This window comes from Callorhinus ursinus, unplaced genomic scaffold (assembly GCF_003265705.2).
Source record: "Callorhinus ursinus isolate GAN/ISIS: 27379988/994484 unplaced genomic scaffold, GSC_fseal_2.0 scaffold76, whole genome shotgun sequence".
Classification (NCBI taxonomy): Eukaryota; Metazoa; Chordata; class Mammalia; order Carnivora; family Otariidae; genus Callorhinus; species Callorhinus ursinus.
The window spans coordinates 591,398-610,525 of record NW_027397138.1 but is presented as its reverse complement, the minus strand read 5'-3'; the positions used below and the strand labels follow the sequence as shown (position 1 = coordinate 610,525).

At 36.8% G+C, this 19,128-nt stretch overlaps 1 protein-coding gene across 7 annotated transcripts in view; it reads right to left on the bottom strand.

Moving 5' to 3' along the window:
* MTMR2 (myotubularin related protein 2) overlaps positions 1-19,128 on the bottom strand; it is a 114,557-nt gene that overhangs the window by 20,164 nt on the left and 75,265 nt on the right. For all 7 annotated transcript variants that reach the window (XM_025893422.2, XM_073887132.1, XM_025893423.2 and 4 more), the window contains 3 exons: positions 18,926-19,009; positions 7,188-7,337; positions 6,239-6,427 (listed from right to left, as the gene is read on the bottom strand). In XM_025893422.2, the coding sequence (XP_025749207.1) occupies positions 6,239-6,427; positions 7,188-7,337; positions 18,926-19,009 (423 nt within the window). The remainder of the gene's footprint in view (positions 1-6,238; positions 6,428-7,187; positions 7,338-18,925; positions 19,010-19,128) is intronic.

The window sequence follows — 19,128 nt, the reverse complement described above, 5'->3', positions numbered from 1 at the left end:
AAATTGCTGGTTAACCAAAATATAGATAAAAGAAAGTGTTTCTTTACAGAAAGAGTTCAACCAATAGCTGAAAGAGAAATCATGAAATTAAAACACCACCATTTTGGAGTTAATGTATCTAGGCACTGAGCATTAACAGCTGCTAACACCCCAAAAGAGAGAATCAGCCACAAATGATGTGCCTCCTGATATGTTCCCTATAGCCTTGCCAAAGGTATCGAACCTGGATCTGAATCAACCTCTAAATTCACATGAAAGAAATTCAAAGGGCAGAAAAAAGATGAACCATACCATGCAACAGCAAAACTTGGACTCTGGAAAACTCTACAGATAAAAGGTCAAGAAAAGAAAGGGATGGGCAAGGGGAGGATTACAGATTAAGAGAGACTTAAAACACAATATTTAAAAAAACAAGGCTAAACTAGAGTCTAGGGATATACACTTCAGTAATGAAATGTAAAGAAATGCAACAAGATGACTATTATAAAACTTAGGATAGCGGTTACTTTTAGTACACTCAGAAGGTTGAAGCAGGGCACCCATGGAAGACTTAGTGGCTGGCAAAGTTTTAATTCTTGACATGGGTCATGACTGCAAACGGATTTGTCATATTCAAATTGATTAGGTTATAAAAAACGTTCTGAGAGTTCAGGTTACAAACATTTGTTGCAACAAGGATGTACATTTTTGCAAATTAAAAAGCCGGGGGGTAGGTGTGGAGATTGGGTGAAGGTAGTCAAAAGGTACAAACTTCCACTTAAAAGATAAGTTCTGATAACTATTGTTAACCATACTATATTATATATTTGAAAGTTGATAAGAAAACAGACCTTACAAATTCTCATCACAAGGAAAAAGAAATTTGTGATTATATGAGATGATGGATGTTAACTAAACTTATTGTGGTGATCATTTCATAATATATACACATATCAAATCATTATACTGTACACCTCAAAATTATGCAATGTTCTACATCAATTATATCTCAATAAAACCAGGGGGAGAGACATCAGGCTGGTAAACTGAATCGACCTTCCTGAAGAATACTGACCGTATGTAACAAAACTCTTAAAAAACACATATTTTAAATTTTGATACAGTCATTGTATATGTAGGATAATCTTTTAAGGAACAAAATATATTATTTCAGTATTATTTAAAATACTAAATACTCAAACACCCAATATGAGAAAAATGACTAAATGAATAATGACACAGCCGTAATAAGTACTATTAAAGTGTTTTTCAAGAATATTGTATTAGAAGAAATAATTCCTATAGTATTAAGAGGAAAAACAAAGAAACAAAATAATCAACATATAAGTGTACCAAAAAAATAATGGGGGAAAAGACAGCAAAATATCAGTGGATATGGGTGATTTTAATTTCCTTTCTTTATCTATGCCTGCCGAGTTTTTCTGTACTATCTAGTACATATCTTGTAACCAGGAAAATGTACCAATAAATAAAATATATCAGTTGTTAAAAAAGGAGGGGATTTCCAGACTGACATATGTATCAGAATGCTTTAAAAAAATAAGACAGGGAATATAACTTTGCCTTACCACCTTTTCTGCATTACATTTCTCTTTCCTTCTCCTCTCATGCTAGAAAACGTACTAAGTCTCTCTCCTGCTAATTCGGAGTAGAGTTTTGGAAGGGAAACAAGTAATTACTGGAAAAATACATGCTAGTCCCTGTGCTGCAAGCTTCACGTACACATTATCTCATTTCTCCTTTAAGGGGAAACATTTACAGTTTAATAGAGAATGCCTGCAACTCACAATGCCCTCAAAACACTAAATAGGATGGAAATAATTAGGCACAGGCACCATAATTTAATTAAAAGGATGATCATCTCACCATCGTTTATAAAAGCAAAAAACCCAGAAATAAACTAAATATCCAATAACAGTTGATATTATTAGTTCTTGTACCATTAAAATAATGTTAGAGATAAATGTTTATTGGCACAGAAAGATACAGTGTGAGTGTTTTAAAAAAGAAGTTACAATCATCCCACTGTTTCAAATACATGTGTGCATGCATATACTCATAGGTCTGGAAGTACAACCAAACTTTAATGGTGTTACAGAATTTAGAGTGTTTTAAAATATGTTCTTCTTTTTGCTTATCTGCATTAGCTGATTCTATAATACAGATACACTGCTTCTTGGGGGTTAAAAAGGTAACTTACTAAAGTTCATTTATATCCCTTCTCTCTCCTTCGCCTATGGCAGATTTCGTCAACCACACAAAAATTTCTATTTCCACAATGTAAATATCTGTTCTACGGCAGAAACCAGGGTGACAGCTCCAGCTAAGTGCAAGTATGCAGTGTGAATGACGTGATCAGGGGAAGGGCAGGGAGAAGAGGGCACCGCTGGCCACTGAGAACACTGCTTGCCAATTCCTACAGCCATGCTGGACAGAGTTTAGTCAGGCATATGCTCAGTTAGTTGTCAAGTTTGGAGAAGGGAGAAGGAAACCAGTTAATTGCTGAAGAGTTATTTATTATGTACAGGAGCACAGAGTTATGCACTACTTTTTACTAGATGAGTTTTGCCCCCAAGATAACCCCGTTAGCTATTATTATTCTCATTTTACAAATGAGCAAATTAAGGTCTAAAAAGATTAAATAAACCACCCCCACATGCCACTTCACTTTGGCCACATCAAAGCCAGCTGGTGCACGTGTAGCCCACATAGAAGACACCCACTGAGTGGCCATGGGGATTGTTTCTGGGCCCTATGGGTCTGAAACACTTGGAGAAAGAAAAATATGTTCCACATGAAAAAACAAACTAAAACACCAGGAAAAAACCTTAATGGAATGGAGATAAATAATTTACCTGATAAAGAATTCAAAGTAATGGTCATTAAAGGTGCTCACCAAACTTGAAGAATGGATGAACACAGTAAGAACTTCAACAAAGATATAGAAAATTTTAGAAAGTACCAAACCGAAGTCACAGAACTGAATAATTAAACTGAAAGATGCAAGAGGGGTTCAACAGCAGACCAGATGAAACAGAAGACAGCATCAGTGAGCTGAAAGACAGGGTAGTGGAACTCATCCAAAAAGAATTTTTGCAAAAACGAAAAAGAATTTTTAAAAAGTGAACAGAGCTGAAGGGACCTATGGGTCAACATAAACTGAAATGACATTTGCATTATAGGGGTGCCAGGAGAAGAGCAAGAGAAAGGGGCAGAAAACTTATTTGAGGAAGTAATGGCTAAAACTTTCCCTAGAGAAAGAAAGAGACATTTCAGTCCAGAGAGTTGCAAATAAGATAAACCCAAAAAGAGCCATACCAAGTCACATTATAATTAAAATGTCAAAAGTTAAGGATAGGAGAGAATCTTAAAAACAGCAGGAGAAAAACAACTTGTTACATACAAAGAAACCTCTATAAGACAATCAGCAGTATTTGTAGCAGAAACTGTGTAAGCCAGAAAAGAGTGGCATGATATATATTCAAAGTACTAAAAGGAAAACCTTCCTACCAAGAATACTCTTTCTGGCAAGGTTATCATTCAGAATTGAAGAAGAGATTAAGAGCTTTCCAGACAAACAAAAGCTAAAAGAGTGTATCAGACTTAACAAAAAACGTTAAAGGGACTTCTTTAAGCAGAAAAGAAAGGGCACTAATTAATAAAAAAAAAAAATATGAAAGTAAAAATTTCACTTGTAAAGACAAATCTACAGTAAACATAGTGCATTAATAACTTATAAAGTTAGTACAAAGGTTAAAAAAATAGTGAAAATAACTATAACCACAATAAACAGTTAAAGGTACACAAAATAAAAAGTTGTAAATCTGACATCAAAAACATAAAATGTGTCAGGGGGAGTAAAAGTGTAGAGTTTTTAAAATACATTCAAGCTTAACTCGCTATCATCTTAACATCGATTGTTACATATAAAGGCAGTAATATATGAGCCTCATGGTAATCACAAAGCAAAAACATGGTACTGAACAACCAATGGGTCAACAAAGAAATCAAAGAAGAAATATAAAATACCTTGAGACAAATGAAATGGAAATGTAACACACCATAATCTATAGGGCACAGCAAAAACAATCCTAAAAGGCAAATTTCTAGCAATGCAGGCCTACCTGAAGAAACAAGAAAATAGTAAGTAAACTAACTAACTCTACACCTAAATAAAGTAAGCCCAATATTAGTAGAAAAAGGAAAATAATAAAGATCAGAGTGGAAATAAATGAAACAGAGACTAAAAACATAATAGAAAAGATCAATGAAACTAGCCAGATTAATAAAATCAATAAACCTTTAGTTAGACACACTAAGAAAAAAAAGAGGGAGGGCTCAAATAAATAATCAGAAGTAAAAGAGGGTAAGTCCCAACTGATACCAAAGAAATACAAAGGATCATAAGAGACTACTCTGAACTATTATATGGTTCACAGTAATAAACTGGACAACTTGGGGAAAAAATTGGATAAATTCCTAGAAGCATAGAATCTTCCAAGACTGAATCAGGAAGAAAACAGAAAATCTGGATAGATGGACCACTAGCAAGGAAATTGTGTCAGGACAAAAGTCCAGGACCAGACAGCTTCACCAGTGAATTCTACCAAATATTCAAAGAAGATTTAATACCTATCCTTCCCAAACACCTACAAAACTGAAGAGGCAGGAACACTACCAAACTCATTTTATGAGACCAGCATTACCCTGACACCAAAACCGGATGACCCCCCCCCAAAAAAAATTACAAGCTAATATCCCTAACGAACATAGATGTGAAAATCCTCAACAGAATATTACCAAATTCAACAATACATTAAAAGGAGCATACACCATGATCAAGTAGGATTCCAGGGATGTAAGGGTGGTTCAACATCTACAGAACAATCAACATGATATAACACATTGACAAAATTAAGAATAAATTTATTTTTCAAAAAATAGGCAGAGGATTTGAATAGACATTTTTCCAAAGAAGACACAGATGGCCCACAGGCACACAAAAAGATGCTTAAAATCACTAAGCATCAGGAAGTGCAAATGATAACCACAATGAGATATAACCTCATACCTGTCAAAACGGCTATTATCAAAAAAATAAACATGATGGAAAACAGTATGAAGGCTCCTCAAAAACTCAGAAATAGAACCACTGGGTATTTATTGAAAGAAAACAGTAACACTAATCCAAAAAGATCTGTGCACTCTATGTTCACTGCAGCATTTACAATAGCCAAGATATGGAAAGAACCTACATGTCCATCAGTGGATGAACATATAAAGAAGATGTGGGGTGTGTGTGTGTGTGTTTGTGTGTGTATATACACAATGAAATACTACTTAGCGATAAAAAGAAATGAAATCTTGCCATTTATGACAGTATAAATGGACCTGAAGAGTATGATGTTAAATGAAATAAGTCAAAGACAAATACTGAGTTATTTCACTTATATATGGAATCTAAAAAACAAAACAAATGAACAAACAAACAAGACTCATAGACACAGAGAACAGAATGGTGGTTGCAGGGTGGAGGGTTTGTCAGGGAACAAAATCGATGGAGATAAGGAGGCACAAATTTCCAGTTACAAAATAAATGTCACGAGAATGCAACATACTACCTGGGGACTGTAGTCAATAATATTGTTATTGTGAATTTGAAAGCTGCTAAGACGGTAAATCTTAAAAGTTTTCATTATAAGGAGAATATGTTGTAAATTTGTATGGTGACAGATGGTAAACAGACTTAACGTGATCATTTCACAATCTATACAAATACTGAAATATGCTGTAAACCTGTAACTAACATGTTTTATCTCAATTGTACTTCAACAAAAAGTGAACAAATAAAAAATTAAAAGATTAAGTAACTAACTAGGGGCACCTGGGTGGCTCAGTTGGTTAAACGTCTGACTCTTGATTTTGGCTCAGGTCATGATCTCAGGGTCGTGAGATGGAGCCCCATGTCAGGCTCCGCACTCAGTGGGGAGTCTGCTTGAGATTCTCTGTCCCTCTCCCTGCTCGCTCTTGCTCTCTAAAATAAATAAATAAATCTTTAATAAAAAGAGATTATGTAACTAACTCAAGGTCATACCATCAAGTAGGAGAGCCAGTATTAGAATCTACATCTTTGTCACTGGAGAGCCTGAAATCTTTCTACTACACATGGTGGCTCCCACCAACCCAGCCAATTCATGAAACTATAATTGTAATCTTAATTACTGAAAGACAATCTCACCTTATTGGCAACAGCATTGACACTTGGCCGGGCATCAAATATAAAGATTTTATGAGACTGGGCATTGGAGTCCATGATAGCTTGAAGGTATTTTTCATCTTCTTTGCTTCGCTTTCCACTCACTCCTACCATGGGCTGGCTACACCGAGTGATGGTGGCTTGACTTTCAGGATGAATCCATGATAAAACCTTAATGGGGGAAAAAATAGTGACACACTCTTTATATATTTCTCTGTTTATAATTCTTCTCAAAAACATTTCTCTATAAAATTCTGCTTTCTGATTGGTTCCAAAGCCTAACCACAAAAGGCTATTCAAGGCTGCTATAAAAATCATCACCTTTCTCTCAAGCCAACTCTGGCATATGGAAAATTTGGTCTAATCCTTTAATCAGGTGTTGATTTATGTAAATCATGACTATTCAGAAGTGTTGTCTCTAGAATCACAGTACATTAAAAGGGTGTTAAATAAACCCCTTAAAAGTTTTATTACTAAATCACCAAACTGTCCAACTATAAAGTCTTCAGAACCTATGACTTTTGTACCTAAAATTATTTGAGCCAATCTTTCTAAAACACAGTAAATCATCATAAATGTGTAAAGTTTTCTTCTCTCTAGGATTTAAGGGAAAAGAGCATTTATCACCATGATTAAAGAATATATAATAAAATAAAGAAATAGTGAACAATACAGAGCCAACTTTGTTGTCGAGTTAAGAATCACAATTCTGTGCAGTTCTCTCCTACCCATGTCAGACTCTCCAGAAACTTCTTAAATCTAAGTCTTTCCTCCAGTTTTAATTTTACTAAATAACTCATTCTCTAAAATCCCCATAGTAGACATGTTGCTGTAGCTATTTTTATCCTGCATCCATTCTCCCGTTCATTAACCTCACCATTACGTAGAGTACAAAAGCATTTGCAAAGTCTCACCAAAGCTTCACACTTACCGGGATACGGCCCCTTGATCTGAAGGATGCCACTCTCTTTAATTCTTCATCAGGAATATTTGCCGGCACAACCAAGAGGGCAGGATATGTATCACAAAGCTCATAGCGTTCATTTATCTTTGTTATTCTCCAGCTTTCATTTGGAATTCCCTACACGTGAAATAGAACATAAGACAAATTATCACCTAAAATATTAAAAGACACCGAAACAAAAGCCATTCTATTTAACCTCTCTTATCTCCACTATCCATCTCTTAAGTTGCTGGAATAGTTACTGTCTACCTGTAGTGACCAGGCTTTTAGGATGAGCTATTCTAATGTAGGGATCTATGTTCATTCTGATGCTCAATTATATATTGAAAGATTTCTTAAATCATTAAATACTGATAGATTGCTGGGTCTGTGCTGAACATATCCAATGGGAAGGACACAGTAAGACTGCAAATGTTCCCTGTCTTAAAAACAAAAAGTTTCACTGAGGTTAACTGGATGATTGATTTTGCTGCCATTCATCTACATAAAGAAATTTCAGGGAGCAGGTACCCAGTATCCACCAGAACACTATACATGTATTTATCTTTTACATACCTAAAGTGAATTTTTCCCTCCTAAATTATAGTACTAATTGGAATGTTGCTAATCTAACACATATTATAAAAGCAAGGGATTAACAAAGCAAAACTAAGAGGCAAGAAATACTTTAAAAAACTTTTTAAAAACACATCCATTATTAAGCTCTCATTTGATCCTCCAATATTAGCTATAACTAGTCTACTACTTCACATAAAAGTTTACCTAATAAGATACTTACAAATTTTCCACCTTTCATTCTACAGAAAATAAAACCATTACATTAGTTCAAACTAAGAAAATATATATATTTAAAATTTTATGGCCCCCGACAACTCATATAATCAGAAAAAGAAAGAAAGATTTCTTTATTATAGTTTTAAAAACTATACTAAAACTACTAATTATAGTTTAAAAAAAAAAAACCTCTACTGAGTACCTATCACGTGCCAGTACATGTCAGCAACCTCTTTACACACATAAACATGCACATATTATTGTACCCAGGTTTTGTTAACTACATTTGATAGATGAAGAAACAAAGGAGGTAATAAAGAACTCCACATATATTGCACATCTATCCTTTTTATTTAAAAGTACACTGTTCCTTAAAAAAAGAAAAAGTAGTATCCTGGTTCACGGAATTGTTATAAAAATCTGAAATCAAAGGGAAGAATGTACTCTCCTTTAAAGAGGTATTTCTCGAGTGACTGCCAAACACCCAAGAGGGTATTTACATTAAGTAAAGAGAGAAAATTCCCTCCCAGTAATCATATGGTAAATAGAGTTTCCATGAATTCCAAGCCAGGGTCTGTTTCTTTACCGGTGCCTTACACTCTATACCCTATTTAATTAGCCTTGTCCCAACCTGCTTCTTATGATATACATCACCCCCTCCCTCTTGCTTTCCTCAACTTTTTACATACTAAACAACTGTTCAGGTAAGATCCTTACTTATTTTTAGAAATAAAAGAAAGACTTAATTAAAGGCTTAAAATATATTTCCATGCTATAACAAAAAAGTACAGTGAACTGGCAAGTTTATAGAGGTGATACTCAAGCAAAAACCTCAGATACTATCTTTAACTCATCCCTCTCCCTTACCCCCTTACATCCAATCAATGACCAATTTCTATGATTTTTTTCTTCTAAAAGCACCAAAAGAAAACTTCGCTATTTTCAATCTTCATTGCAACCTCCCTAATTCAGGCCATTATCACTTCTCTCCTGTCCCTCTGCAATCCATTCTCCATGCTGCCTCTACAATAATCGTCTAAGAAGCAAGTTATCATGCCATGCCTCTGTCTAAAAACTATCAATGGTCACCTATTCCTTTTCACATGAAGCATAACTCCTTCACCAAGATGGCATTATAGGTGTTCTTGACTTTGCTCCCCCTCACAAGAACAACTGACAACTATTCAAGAACAAGACAGCACTGAGAGAATCCTCGAACATGGGACTGAAGCAATTCCTGCACTTCAGAGACCCAGACAGACTGCATTAGAAGCCTAAGACAAGTGGCTGCACGGTGACCGCACTGTCCCTCCCCTCCAGGCCAGCCCGGCACCACACAGAAAGGTGTCCCCTGAGCCAAAGGAGACAACCAGCACCTCGCCAGCTTTGTGGGTCACCTTGTGGGAGCCCCTACTCTGATCCTGCACCACAGGAACTGTAGGGGAATCTGTGGGGCTCAACCACTGGGAATCTGACTGTGATGGAGAAGTACAGACGGGCTTACAACAACCAGCACGTGGATCTTGACAAACTGAGTTCACACCTCCTGGGGCCAAGGAGGAATCCATATGGGTGGTTTTGCTCACCAGCCGAGTGGAGTCAGGGATGCACACACTCTGACCAGGAACTCAGCAGGATGCAGAACTCCCTAATTTGGACCCTCAAAGGAGTTTTGCCAGCCCTAGAATTCAGTTTTCCCACCCCCAGGCCAGAAGCTAAATCATTGCCCCACACAGTGCAAAGTGTCTTCCCACCCCATCTGACCAAAAGGACTGGCAAAAACTGGAAGCAGTGTGGACCAGCAGCACTCAAGCAGGAAGACAGGAAAGAAGAGCTGACTGCCCCCGGAGCAAAGCCAGTCCTGGGAATGCAGCATTCCCAAGCAGGGAGTTAATTCTTAGCTGGGGCTGAGGGTAGCTCTTGGCTCTTCCCAACCACTAAGGCTGTTTGGGAAATTGAGAGTAGCTAGTGAGGCCCCTCCCCTCCCACCAAGGCAAGGAAGCTAAAACACAGACCGACCAGTTGTGGAGAGTGTCTTCTAGCCCCATTTGACCAGAAATGGCAGGCAACAACTCATGGTAGCAGTGTAGTCCAATGGTACTCAAGCCAAGAAATGGGCAGATAGCCAAGAACAAAACTAGTGGCACTGTTTGGCCAGGGAACTTGGGATCTAGATCAACTTGAGTTAACACAACAAAGAGCTTTACTGGCTTTAGAGGTATTTCTCCTGCCACAGCCAGGAAGGGAATCTAACTCGCCCTGCTCATTGCTGAATATAGCTCTCAGCCTGTCTAGCCAGGGACCCTAACTAGAGAACACAAGAAGCTCCATAGCCCATTCAACAGCCCTGTGTACAATGACACTAGAAGAGAGCACACAGCCCATGGCTTCTCCAGTGTGCAGAGTAAAACCAGTGGCCTTGCTGGACGAGGGAATTCAGTAAACAGTTAGACCTGATTTGGGTCCCCAAACAATGAGCCCTGGGTCCCATCATGCTGTCCCGCCAGGGCAGGAAAGCTAATTAATAGCCCTATCTACAAGTGAATACAGTACCCAGTCCCAGCAATCTAGTATACCTGACCGGAGAATCCAGGTACTGTAGAACCCATCCTACAGCCTCACTTGAGTAGGGAACCAAGCCAGCAATCCCATCCAACTGCTCTCAACCAGTAGCACACCCTTCCCAGTCTCTGTCCTCAGAGTTCGAACAGTTGCCTTGCCCCAAAACAGACCATAATAGTAGGCCCCACCTGCTCAAGGACAGTACCAGCAGACATTCCCAGACACCTAAACTGAACTGATTAGTGAAAAATGGTCTCTGCCAAAGAAAACCTCTAAATTCTGGCAGAAAAGCCCAATCATTCAAATGTGCAGATACCAATGTAAGGAATCAAGAATCATGAAAAATCAGGTAAATATGATACCACCAAAGGAAACTAACAAAGCTCTATATAATTGACCCTAAAGAAATGGAAATATATGAACTGTGAGACAAAGAATTCAGAATAATCCTCTTAATGAAATTTAATGAGCTATAAGAACACACAGACAATTAAACAATGATGAGCAAAACAAGAAGTTCCACAAGAAAATAGCAGGCACAAAAAAACAAAACAAAAATCCAGAAATCCTAGAGTGGAAAAATACAATAACTGAACTGAAGAATTCAACAGTTTCAAAAGCAGAACTCAACCATACAAAAGAATCAGGGACCTGGAGGATAGATATTAGAAATTAACCAGTCAGGGACACGTGGGTGGTTCAGTTGGTTAAGCATCTGCCTTCAGCTGAGGTCATGATCTCAGGGTCCTATGGAGCCCCACATCGGGATCCTTGCTCAGCGGGGAGCCTGCTTGTCCCTCTGCCTGCAGCTGCCCCTGCTTATGCTCTCTCTCTCTCTCTGACAAATAAATAAAATCTTTTAAAAAAAAAGAAATTAACCAGTCAGAATAACAAAAAGAAAAAAAGAATGAAAAACAGTGATGAAGAAAGCCTACAGGAATTAAGGGACACAATGTAAAGAAACAACAGTCACATTATGGGAATTCCAGAAGAAAAGAAAGAGAAAGGGACAGAAAGTATTTTTAAAATAATGACTGAAAATGTCCTGAATCTGGGAAAAGAAATGGACATCCAGATCCATGAGGCCCAAAGTTCCCCAAATATGTTGAACCTGAACAGGGATACACTGAGACACATTACAATTAAAACATCAGAAGTCAGGATGCCTGGATGGCTCAGTCAGTTAAGCATCTGCCTCCGGCTCAGGTCATGATTCCAGGGTCCTGGGATCAAGCCCCGAATCGGGCTCCCTGCAGTTTTCTAGTAGTATCCTTCCACAAAAGTGGAAACACAACATACCAGAACTTGTAGGATGTAGCAAAAGCACTTCTAAAAGGGAAGTTCAAAGCAGTAAATGTCTACATTAAGAAGCAAGAAAAATCTGGGGCTCCTGGGTGGTGCAGTGGGTTAGGTGTCCAACTCTTGATTTTGGCTCAGGTTGTGATCTCAGGGTTGTGAGTTTGAGCCCTGCGTCAGGCTCCATGCTCAGAGTGGAGTCTGCTTGGGATTCTCTCCCTCCCCCTCTCCCTCTGCCCTTCCCCGCCCCCTCTCTCTAATAAATAAATAAATTAAAAAAAAAAAACAGAAGCAAGAAAAATCTCAAATTAATGACCTAAGGTATATCTTAAGTAACTAAAAGAAGAACGAACTGAGCCCAAAGTTAGCATAAGAAAGGAAACAATAAAGATTAGAGCGGAAATAAATAAAACAGAAAAGAAGGGGGGAAAAAAGATTAACCAAACTAAGAGTTGGTTCCCTGAAAAGATAAATAAAGTTGGCAAACTCTTGGACTAACCAAGAAAAAAAGAGAAAGGGTCTAAAAATCAACAAAATTACAAATAAAAAAGGAGACATTACAACTGATAACATAGAAATTCAAATTATCATAAGAGGTTACTATGAACAACTAATTGCCAACAAACCTAGAAGAACTGGAAAAAATTCTTAGACAACTTACTAAGACTAAATCAAGAAGAAACAGATACTCTGAACAGACTGCTTACTAGTAAGGAGATTGAATCAGTAATCAAAAATCTCTCAATGGAAAGCCAAGGCCAGATGGCCTCACTGGTGAATTTTACTAACCATTTAAAGAAGATCTAACACCAATCCTTCTCAAACTCTTCCAAAAAACTGAACAAGAGGGAACACTCAAACTCATTTTATGAGGCTAAACATCCTGACACCAAAACCAGAAAAGGATACTACTAGAAAACTACAGACCAATATCCTCGAGGAATATAAGTGCAAAAATTCTCAATAAAACACTAGCAAACCAAATTCAGCAGCATATTAAATGGATCATATACTATGATCAAGTGGAATTTATCCCTGAGATGCAGGGATGTTTCAAGACAGGCAAATTAATCAATGTGACACAATCATCTCAAAAGACACAGGAAAAGCATCTGACAGAATTCAACATCCATATAAAAATTCTTAACAAATTAGACATAGGAGGAACATATCTCAACATAATAAAGGCTGTATTTGACAAGCCCATAGCTAAAATCATCCTCAATGGTGAAAGGTTAAAAGCTCTTCCTCTAAGATCAGGAACGAGACAAGGGTGCCCACTTTTACCATTCTTATTCGACATAATACTAGAAGTCCCAGCAAGGAAAAAAATAAACCCACACACAGATAGAAATAAACCCATAGATAGATAGTCAACTAATATTTGATAAGGGAGCAAAAATCTCAACAGAGAAAAGACAATCTTTTCAACAAACAGTGCTTGGTAATTGGATATTGATATGTAAAAGAATGAAACTTTTCAGACCCATGTATTACACCACTCACAAAAATTAACTTAAAATGGATTAAAGACTAGGGGCGCCTGGGTGGCTCAGTCGGTTAAGTGTGCAACTCTTGATTTTGGTTCAGGTCACGATCTCAGGATTTTAAGATTAAGCCCCATGTCAGCCACCAACGCTGGGCATGGAGCCTGCTTCAGATTCTCTCTCTCACTCTCCCTCTCTTAAAAAAAAAAAAAATGGATTAAAGACTTAAATGTAATACCTGAAATCATGAAAGCCTTAGAAGAAAATACAGGAATAGAGTTCCTAGACATGGATCTTAGCAACAATTTTTTGGCTATGACACCAAAAGCACAAGAAAGAAAAAACAAGTGGGACTATATCAAACTAAAAAGTTTCTGCACAGCCAAGAAATCATCAGCAAAGTGAAAAGACAACCTATAGAATGGGAAAAAAATATCTGTAAACTGTGTATCCAATAAGGGCTTAATATCCAAAATATATAAAGAACTCATGCCATACAGCAGCAAAAACCAAATCACTATGTTGTACACCTGGAACTAATGTAACACTGTATGTCAGCTATACTCAAATTAAAAAAAAATTTTTTTTAATGGACAAAGGACCAGAATGAACATTTCTTCAAAAAAAAAATATGAAAGGGGCGCCTGGGTGGCTCAGTCATTAAGCGTCTGCCTTCAGCTCAGGTCATGATCCCAGGGTCCTGGGATCGAGCCCTACATCGGGCTCCCTGCTCAGTGGGAGGCCTGCTTCTCCCTCTCCCACTCCCCCCCCTTGTGTTCCCTCTCTCGGTGTCTCTCTCTGTCAAATAAATAAATAAAATCTTTAAAAATATATATATATGAAAGGCCAGTACACACATGAAAAGATTCTTAATATAGTCATTAGGTAAATACAAATTAAAACCACAATGAGATAACACCTCAGACCTGTCAGAATGGCCATCATAAAATACAAAGTAAAAAAAAACTGTTGAATCACAGATCTGTACTTCTGAAACAAATAACGCAACATATTTTAAGAAAAAAGAAAAAGAAGAAGATAGCAGGAGGGGAAGAATGAAGGGGAGTAAGTCAGAGGGGGAGACGAACCAGGAGAGATGATGGACTCTGAAAAACAAACTGAGGTTTCTAGAGGGGAGGAGGGTAGGGGGATGGGTTAGCCTGGTGATGGGTATTAAAGAGGGCACATTCTGCATGGAGCACTGGGTGTTATGAACAAACAATGAATCATGGAACACTACACCAAAACAAATGATGTAATATATGGTGATTAACATAACAATAAAAATAAATAAAGAGATGACAAATGCTGGTGTGGATGTGGAGAAAGAAAACCCTGTTGGTGGGGTTGTAAACTGATTCAGCTGCTACGGAAAACAGTATGGAGGAAGCTCAAAAAAATAAAACACAGAACAACAATATGATCCAACAATTCTACTTCTGCAGATATATCCAAAAGAAATGAAAACAGTAACTGGAAAAGATACCTGCATCGCCCATATTCATAGCAGCATTATTTACAATAGCCAAGACATGGACATAAGTGTCCACTGGTGGATGAATGGATAAAGAAGTTGAGGTATACTTATACAACGAAATATTATTCAGCCGTGAAAAGCAAGGAAAGCTTACCATTTGCAACAACACGGGAGGACCTTGAGGGTATTATGCTAAGGGAAATGAGATAGAAAAAGACAAATACTATATGATTTCACTTACACGTGGAATGTTAAAAAAAAAAAAAAAACAGAAAATGATCGCAAAAGAGAACAGACTTGTGGTTGGGAGAAGGAAAATTGCAGGAAAGTGGCCAGGTGGCACAAAAGCACAAAGTTCCACTATAAGAGAAATAAGTACTAGGGGTGTCATGTACAACATGATGACTACAACTAACACTGCTGTGTGATACATAGGAAAGCTGCTGAGAGTACATCCTACGCATTCTCCTCAAAAGGAGAAAATGTTTTCCTTTTTTTCTTTCTTTTTATTCTGTCTATATGAGAAGATGGATGTTAGCTGAATCTATTCTGGTAATCATTTCACAATATATGTTAATCAAACCATCATGCCGTGTACCTTAAACTTATACAGTGATGTACGTCAATTATTTCTCAATAAAACTGTGAAAGAAATTCCTTTATGGGACTTAGCAAGGCCCAGCCCTTCACACTCCAGCTTTCCCCAGTCTGATTCCTTGCTGCCCAAGACTTTAGTCAAACCTATACCAATACTTTCAGTTCCCAAAGGGCTTCACTGAAGTACCTGCTTTATCAGTCACTGTATTCATCACTGTATATTTTAATCATCAGTTTACTTCTTTGAATCCTCTAAATATATGCTCTTTGGAAGTCAGGATTATGTCTTCCAGTTTCACAGATTCAGCCACTAGTATATGCAGTGCTACATAAATTGGATGGATGGATGGATGGATAAGTGAAGGAATGATTAAAGAATAAAAATCAATGAACCACAAAGAAGCCTTCATAAGAAGCAAAATTAGTTTCTCAGGTTTTCTTAGAAAACATGGAGTCAGAGCTAAGATGGCTGGATCACCGGAGAAGCATACATCACCTGAGATCCTAATGTACCACCCCCAACCCAGGGAGGTACTCTCATCTCTCAATCCCTTCTCATATCCTTAAAAAATTACTCCCAGGGAGAACTATTACCAGTGGGACTGTGTCACATTCTTCAGGAAATTGGCAAAGTGGGAGTAGAACCACTGATTTAAATTGCACTGATGGCTACTGTATTCCCATACTTAGATAAGGTGATACACCTATCTCCACTAAAGGAACTGCCTTCCAAACCGAAAAGTGAGGTTGACTAGTCAGCATACACTCTTTATAGACACAACTACTGATCTTTGGCATACATATTTATAACTGCCCTGCAAATCACTGTCCTTCAGTTAATGTATCCATTTGTCAGAGTCAAGTTACAACCCAATTAACTGGATCATGGCTTTCCTTAGTTATTTACATTCCAGTGCTAAGGATAAATTCTGTTTTCCTTGACTGGACTTGAGTGTTCTGCAAATTTGTTAAGCAACACATCTATCTACCTTATGATTGAATATTTCTGCAGAAGACCATGTTCATTTCCTTAAGACTGACTTTTACTGTGTTAGCAACTTGATGATTTTTCTTGATCTTATCCACAAATTTCAAGGGTCCTCTGTATAATCACTACATGCATCAAGAGTAAATTAAAGAAACATCCTCTTACATGACAAATTTAAATAGTTATTAATAATTTTGCCCATTAAAAATAATGTATGATCAGCACTATAATGTATAGGTCTGCAGAATTAATGTGGCTTTCCTTTTGCGTTTTAGTGGCTACACACAATGAAGCTCACGAGTCATGATTTCTCTTTTTAGAAAGCTTTACAAAGTAATAAAAACAATAATAATCACTTGGATAGATTTCTTTGGTTAATAAAATACCTTCCTGTATATTACTAATCCTTCAAACATTCTTATAAAGCAGTTCCTATGACCAAGTAAAAAATAAAAGCACTGTGACATAAATGACTCATTCAAGAACATATACCTAAGACTGAGAACTAAGTAAGAGCTACAGATATGAAGAAAAGACTCAAACTCAGTCTTCTAAATGCTCGGGAATCTGATTGTGGTAACAGATGCACAACTTTGTGCATATGTTAAAAGCCAGTGGACTGTACGTTAAAGTGGTACATTTTATGGTATGTGAATTATACCTCAACTTTAAAGAAAAAAATAGGCAGGTCTGTATGTTCTGAGATGGTATGTATCCTCCCGAATACACTAAATGAAAAAGAAGGCATAAAATCTCTGAAAGCATACATAGGTAACCAGCAACATTATTTCCTAAAAGGAAAGGAACTGGGGTGGCTGGGGGACAAGGTTGTCCTGGAAGGGAAACCGACCTTTCAATTCAAATTCAACTTCTGAATTTTATACAGAAGGCAAGTGTAACCACTTTTAATTTTTTTTAATGGAAAAGAAAAAAAAGAATACTCTGATGTGTTATCTTTAGTCTTAAGGTTTATATTAAAAGATTATCTTCATTTTCTCCTGTAATAAACTTAATATACATCAAAATCAACCCCCAAACCTGAGTCTTCCAACCACAGGAAATAGGGTGTTCTCTATACTACACTTCAGTTTAGTTGCCTCGAGGACAAAAGTGTCTAGCTCTGCAGGAAAAAAAACTCAAAAATTCATCCAGTAAGTCAAAGATCATAAAGATCTGTATCATTTCACATAGAGTTCAATGCTCTATTCTGACAGCCCCATTTCCTAATCTCATAATTCTCCTTCTGTAGGGGTATAGTTGTTTACTTACTCTTTTAACTTATATTCTCTTTTCCATAATAACTTATTTCTTTTCTCTGGACACACTTATCTCACCTGCTTTCCAAAATTCTATGTTGATGGCAATTTTTGCCCAGATTCCTAGAGAATATTCCTCATTTTGACAATTCTCAGGACATTTGTTAGATTTTCTGACTGCTTTCCCACCTAATTCTGACATCGGCTTTTTGAATTAGCAAAAATCTTGCAACAGACTCTTGATTTTTAGTTGATTCACTTACTGCGTATTCTGCTTCATACTTTGCCAAGCTGATGGCTTTATAACTGAAGAAGAAATTTTCAGTTTTACTGGCCAGATGCCACTGAGCAACAAACGATAACTTCAAACCATTTGGATATCTTTAGTTCTCTAGTGGTGGATTTTTACTCTTCTTTGCTTTGTGAAACAAACTTAAGTAAATTAGAAGCTCTATAATTTAAACGCAATGTTTGAAATCTAAATACAAAAATCACAGCTTATTTTCATATCTGAATTCTAGAATAATCTGGATCTCAAATCTAATGATTACCAAAGAAACAATCAATGTGTCTCAACTTAAATTCTCAAGAAAGCAGAATGAACATGCGGAAACTTACAGACTATTTTAGGTAGAGTTTAAATATTCAGTAAAGGGCTCTGGGAAGTGGTGTACTGAGAGAGAATAGGGAGGATGACAGACTGTCACACAGATTTCCAGACTGAATTCTGCTTTCACCTCTTACTGTGGTGAATCACACTGATAGGTTTTCTCATAGTAAACCAACCCACCTTAGTCATGTTGTATTATCTCTTTTATATATTATCAGATTTGATTTGTTAATATTTTATGTATGTGTGTCCTCTATGAAGATCTAAAACTTTCAAAATTTCATGGGGAGCTAAGTTATAAGCAGAACTACTATGAAATTTTTTCAGAATTATATTATAGGATATCCAAAAGAGAAAATGGTGAGTGAATAATGTTGAATGGTATATAAGCATATTAAAATGTAAATATATTTACCATTTAATTTTTATTATTAAACATTTTTAATAAGCTAGTTTACTTGTTAGCTCTTAGATAAGTAAAGATTCATAAAAGATCACTAACATAGTCTCAAAACAGTTTAAAGAAACTGAAGGTAGACAAGAAATCAGGATTAGCCTTCATTAAAACAACAAAACCCACACAACTATGTAAAACTATATACTTCTACCCTTAAGTTTTTTGTTGTATTATTAAAACTGAAAGAACAAAAGTACTTACCTGTCTTCTATACTCTAAAAGAGAGTCATATAGCTTCCACCCGTTTTCAGGGAATACTTCTTTGTATTCAAAAGCAAAAAGAGGCTACAGAACAGTAAACAGAGTTAATAGCTACAAAATGACATTTCAGGAGGTCATGAATCAGAAATGAATCCTTAGCATACCCAAAGTTTTCATTTATTTATCCGCAAGGATATTTTGTA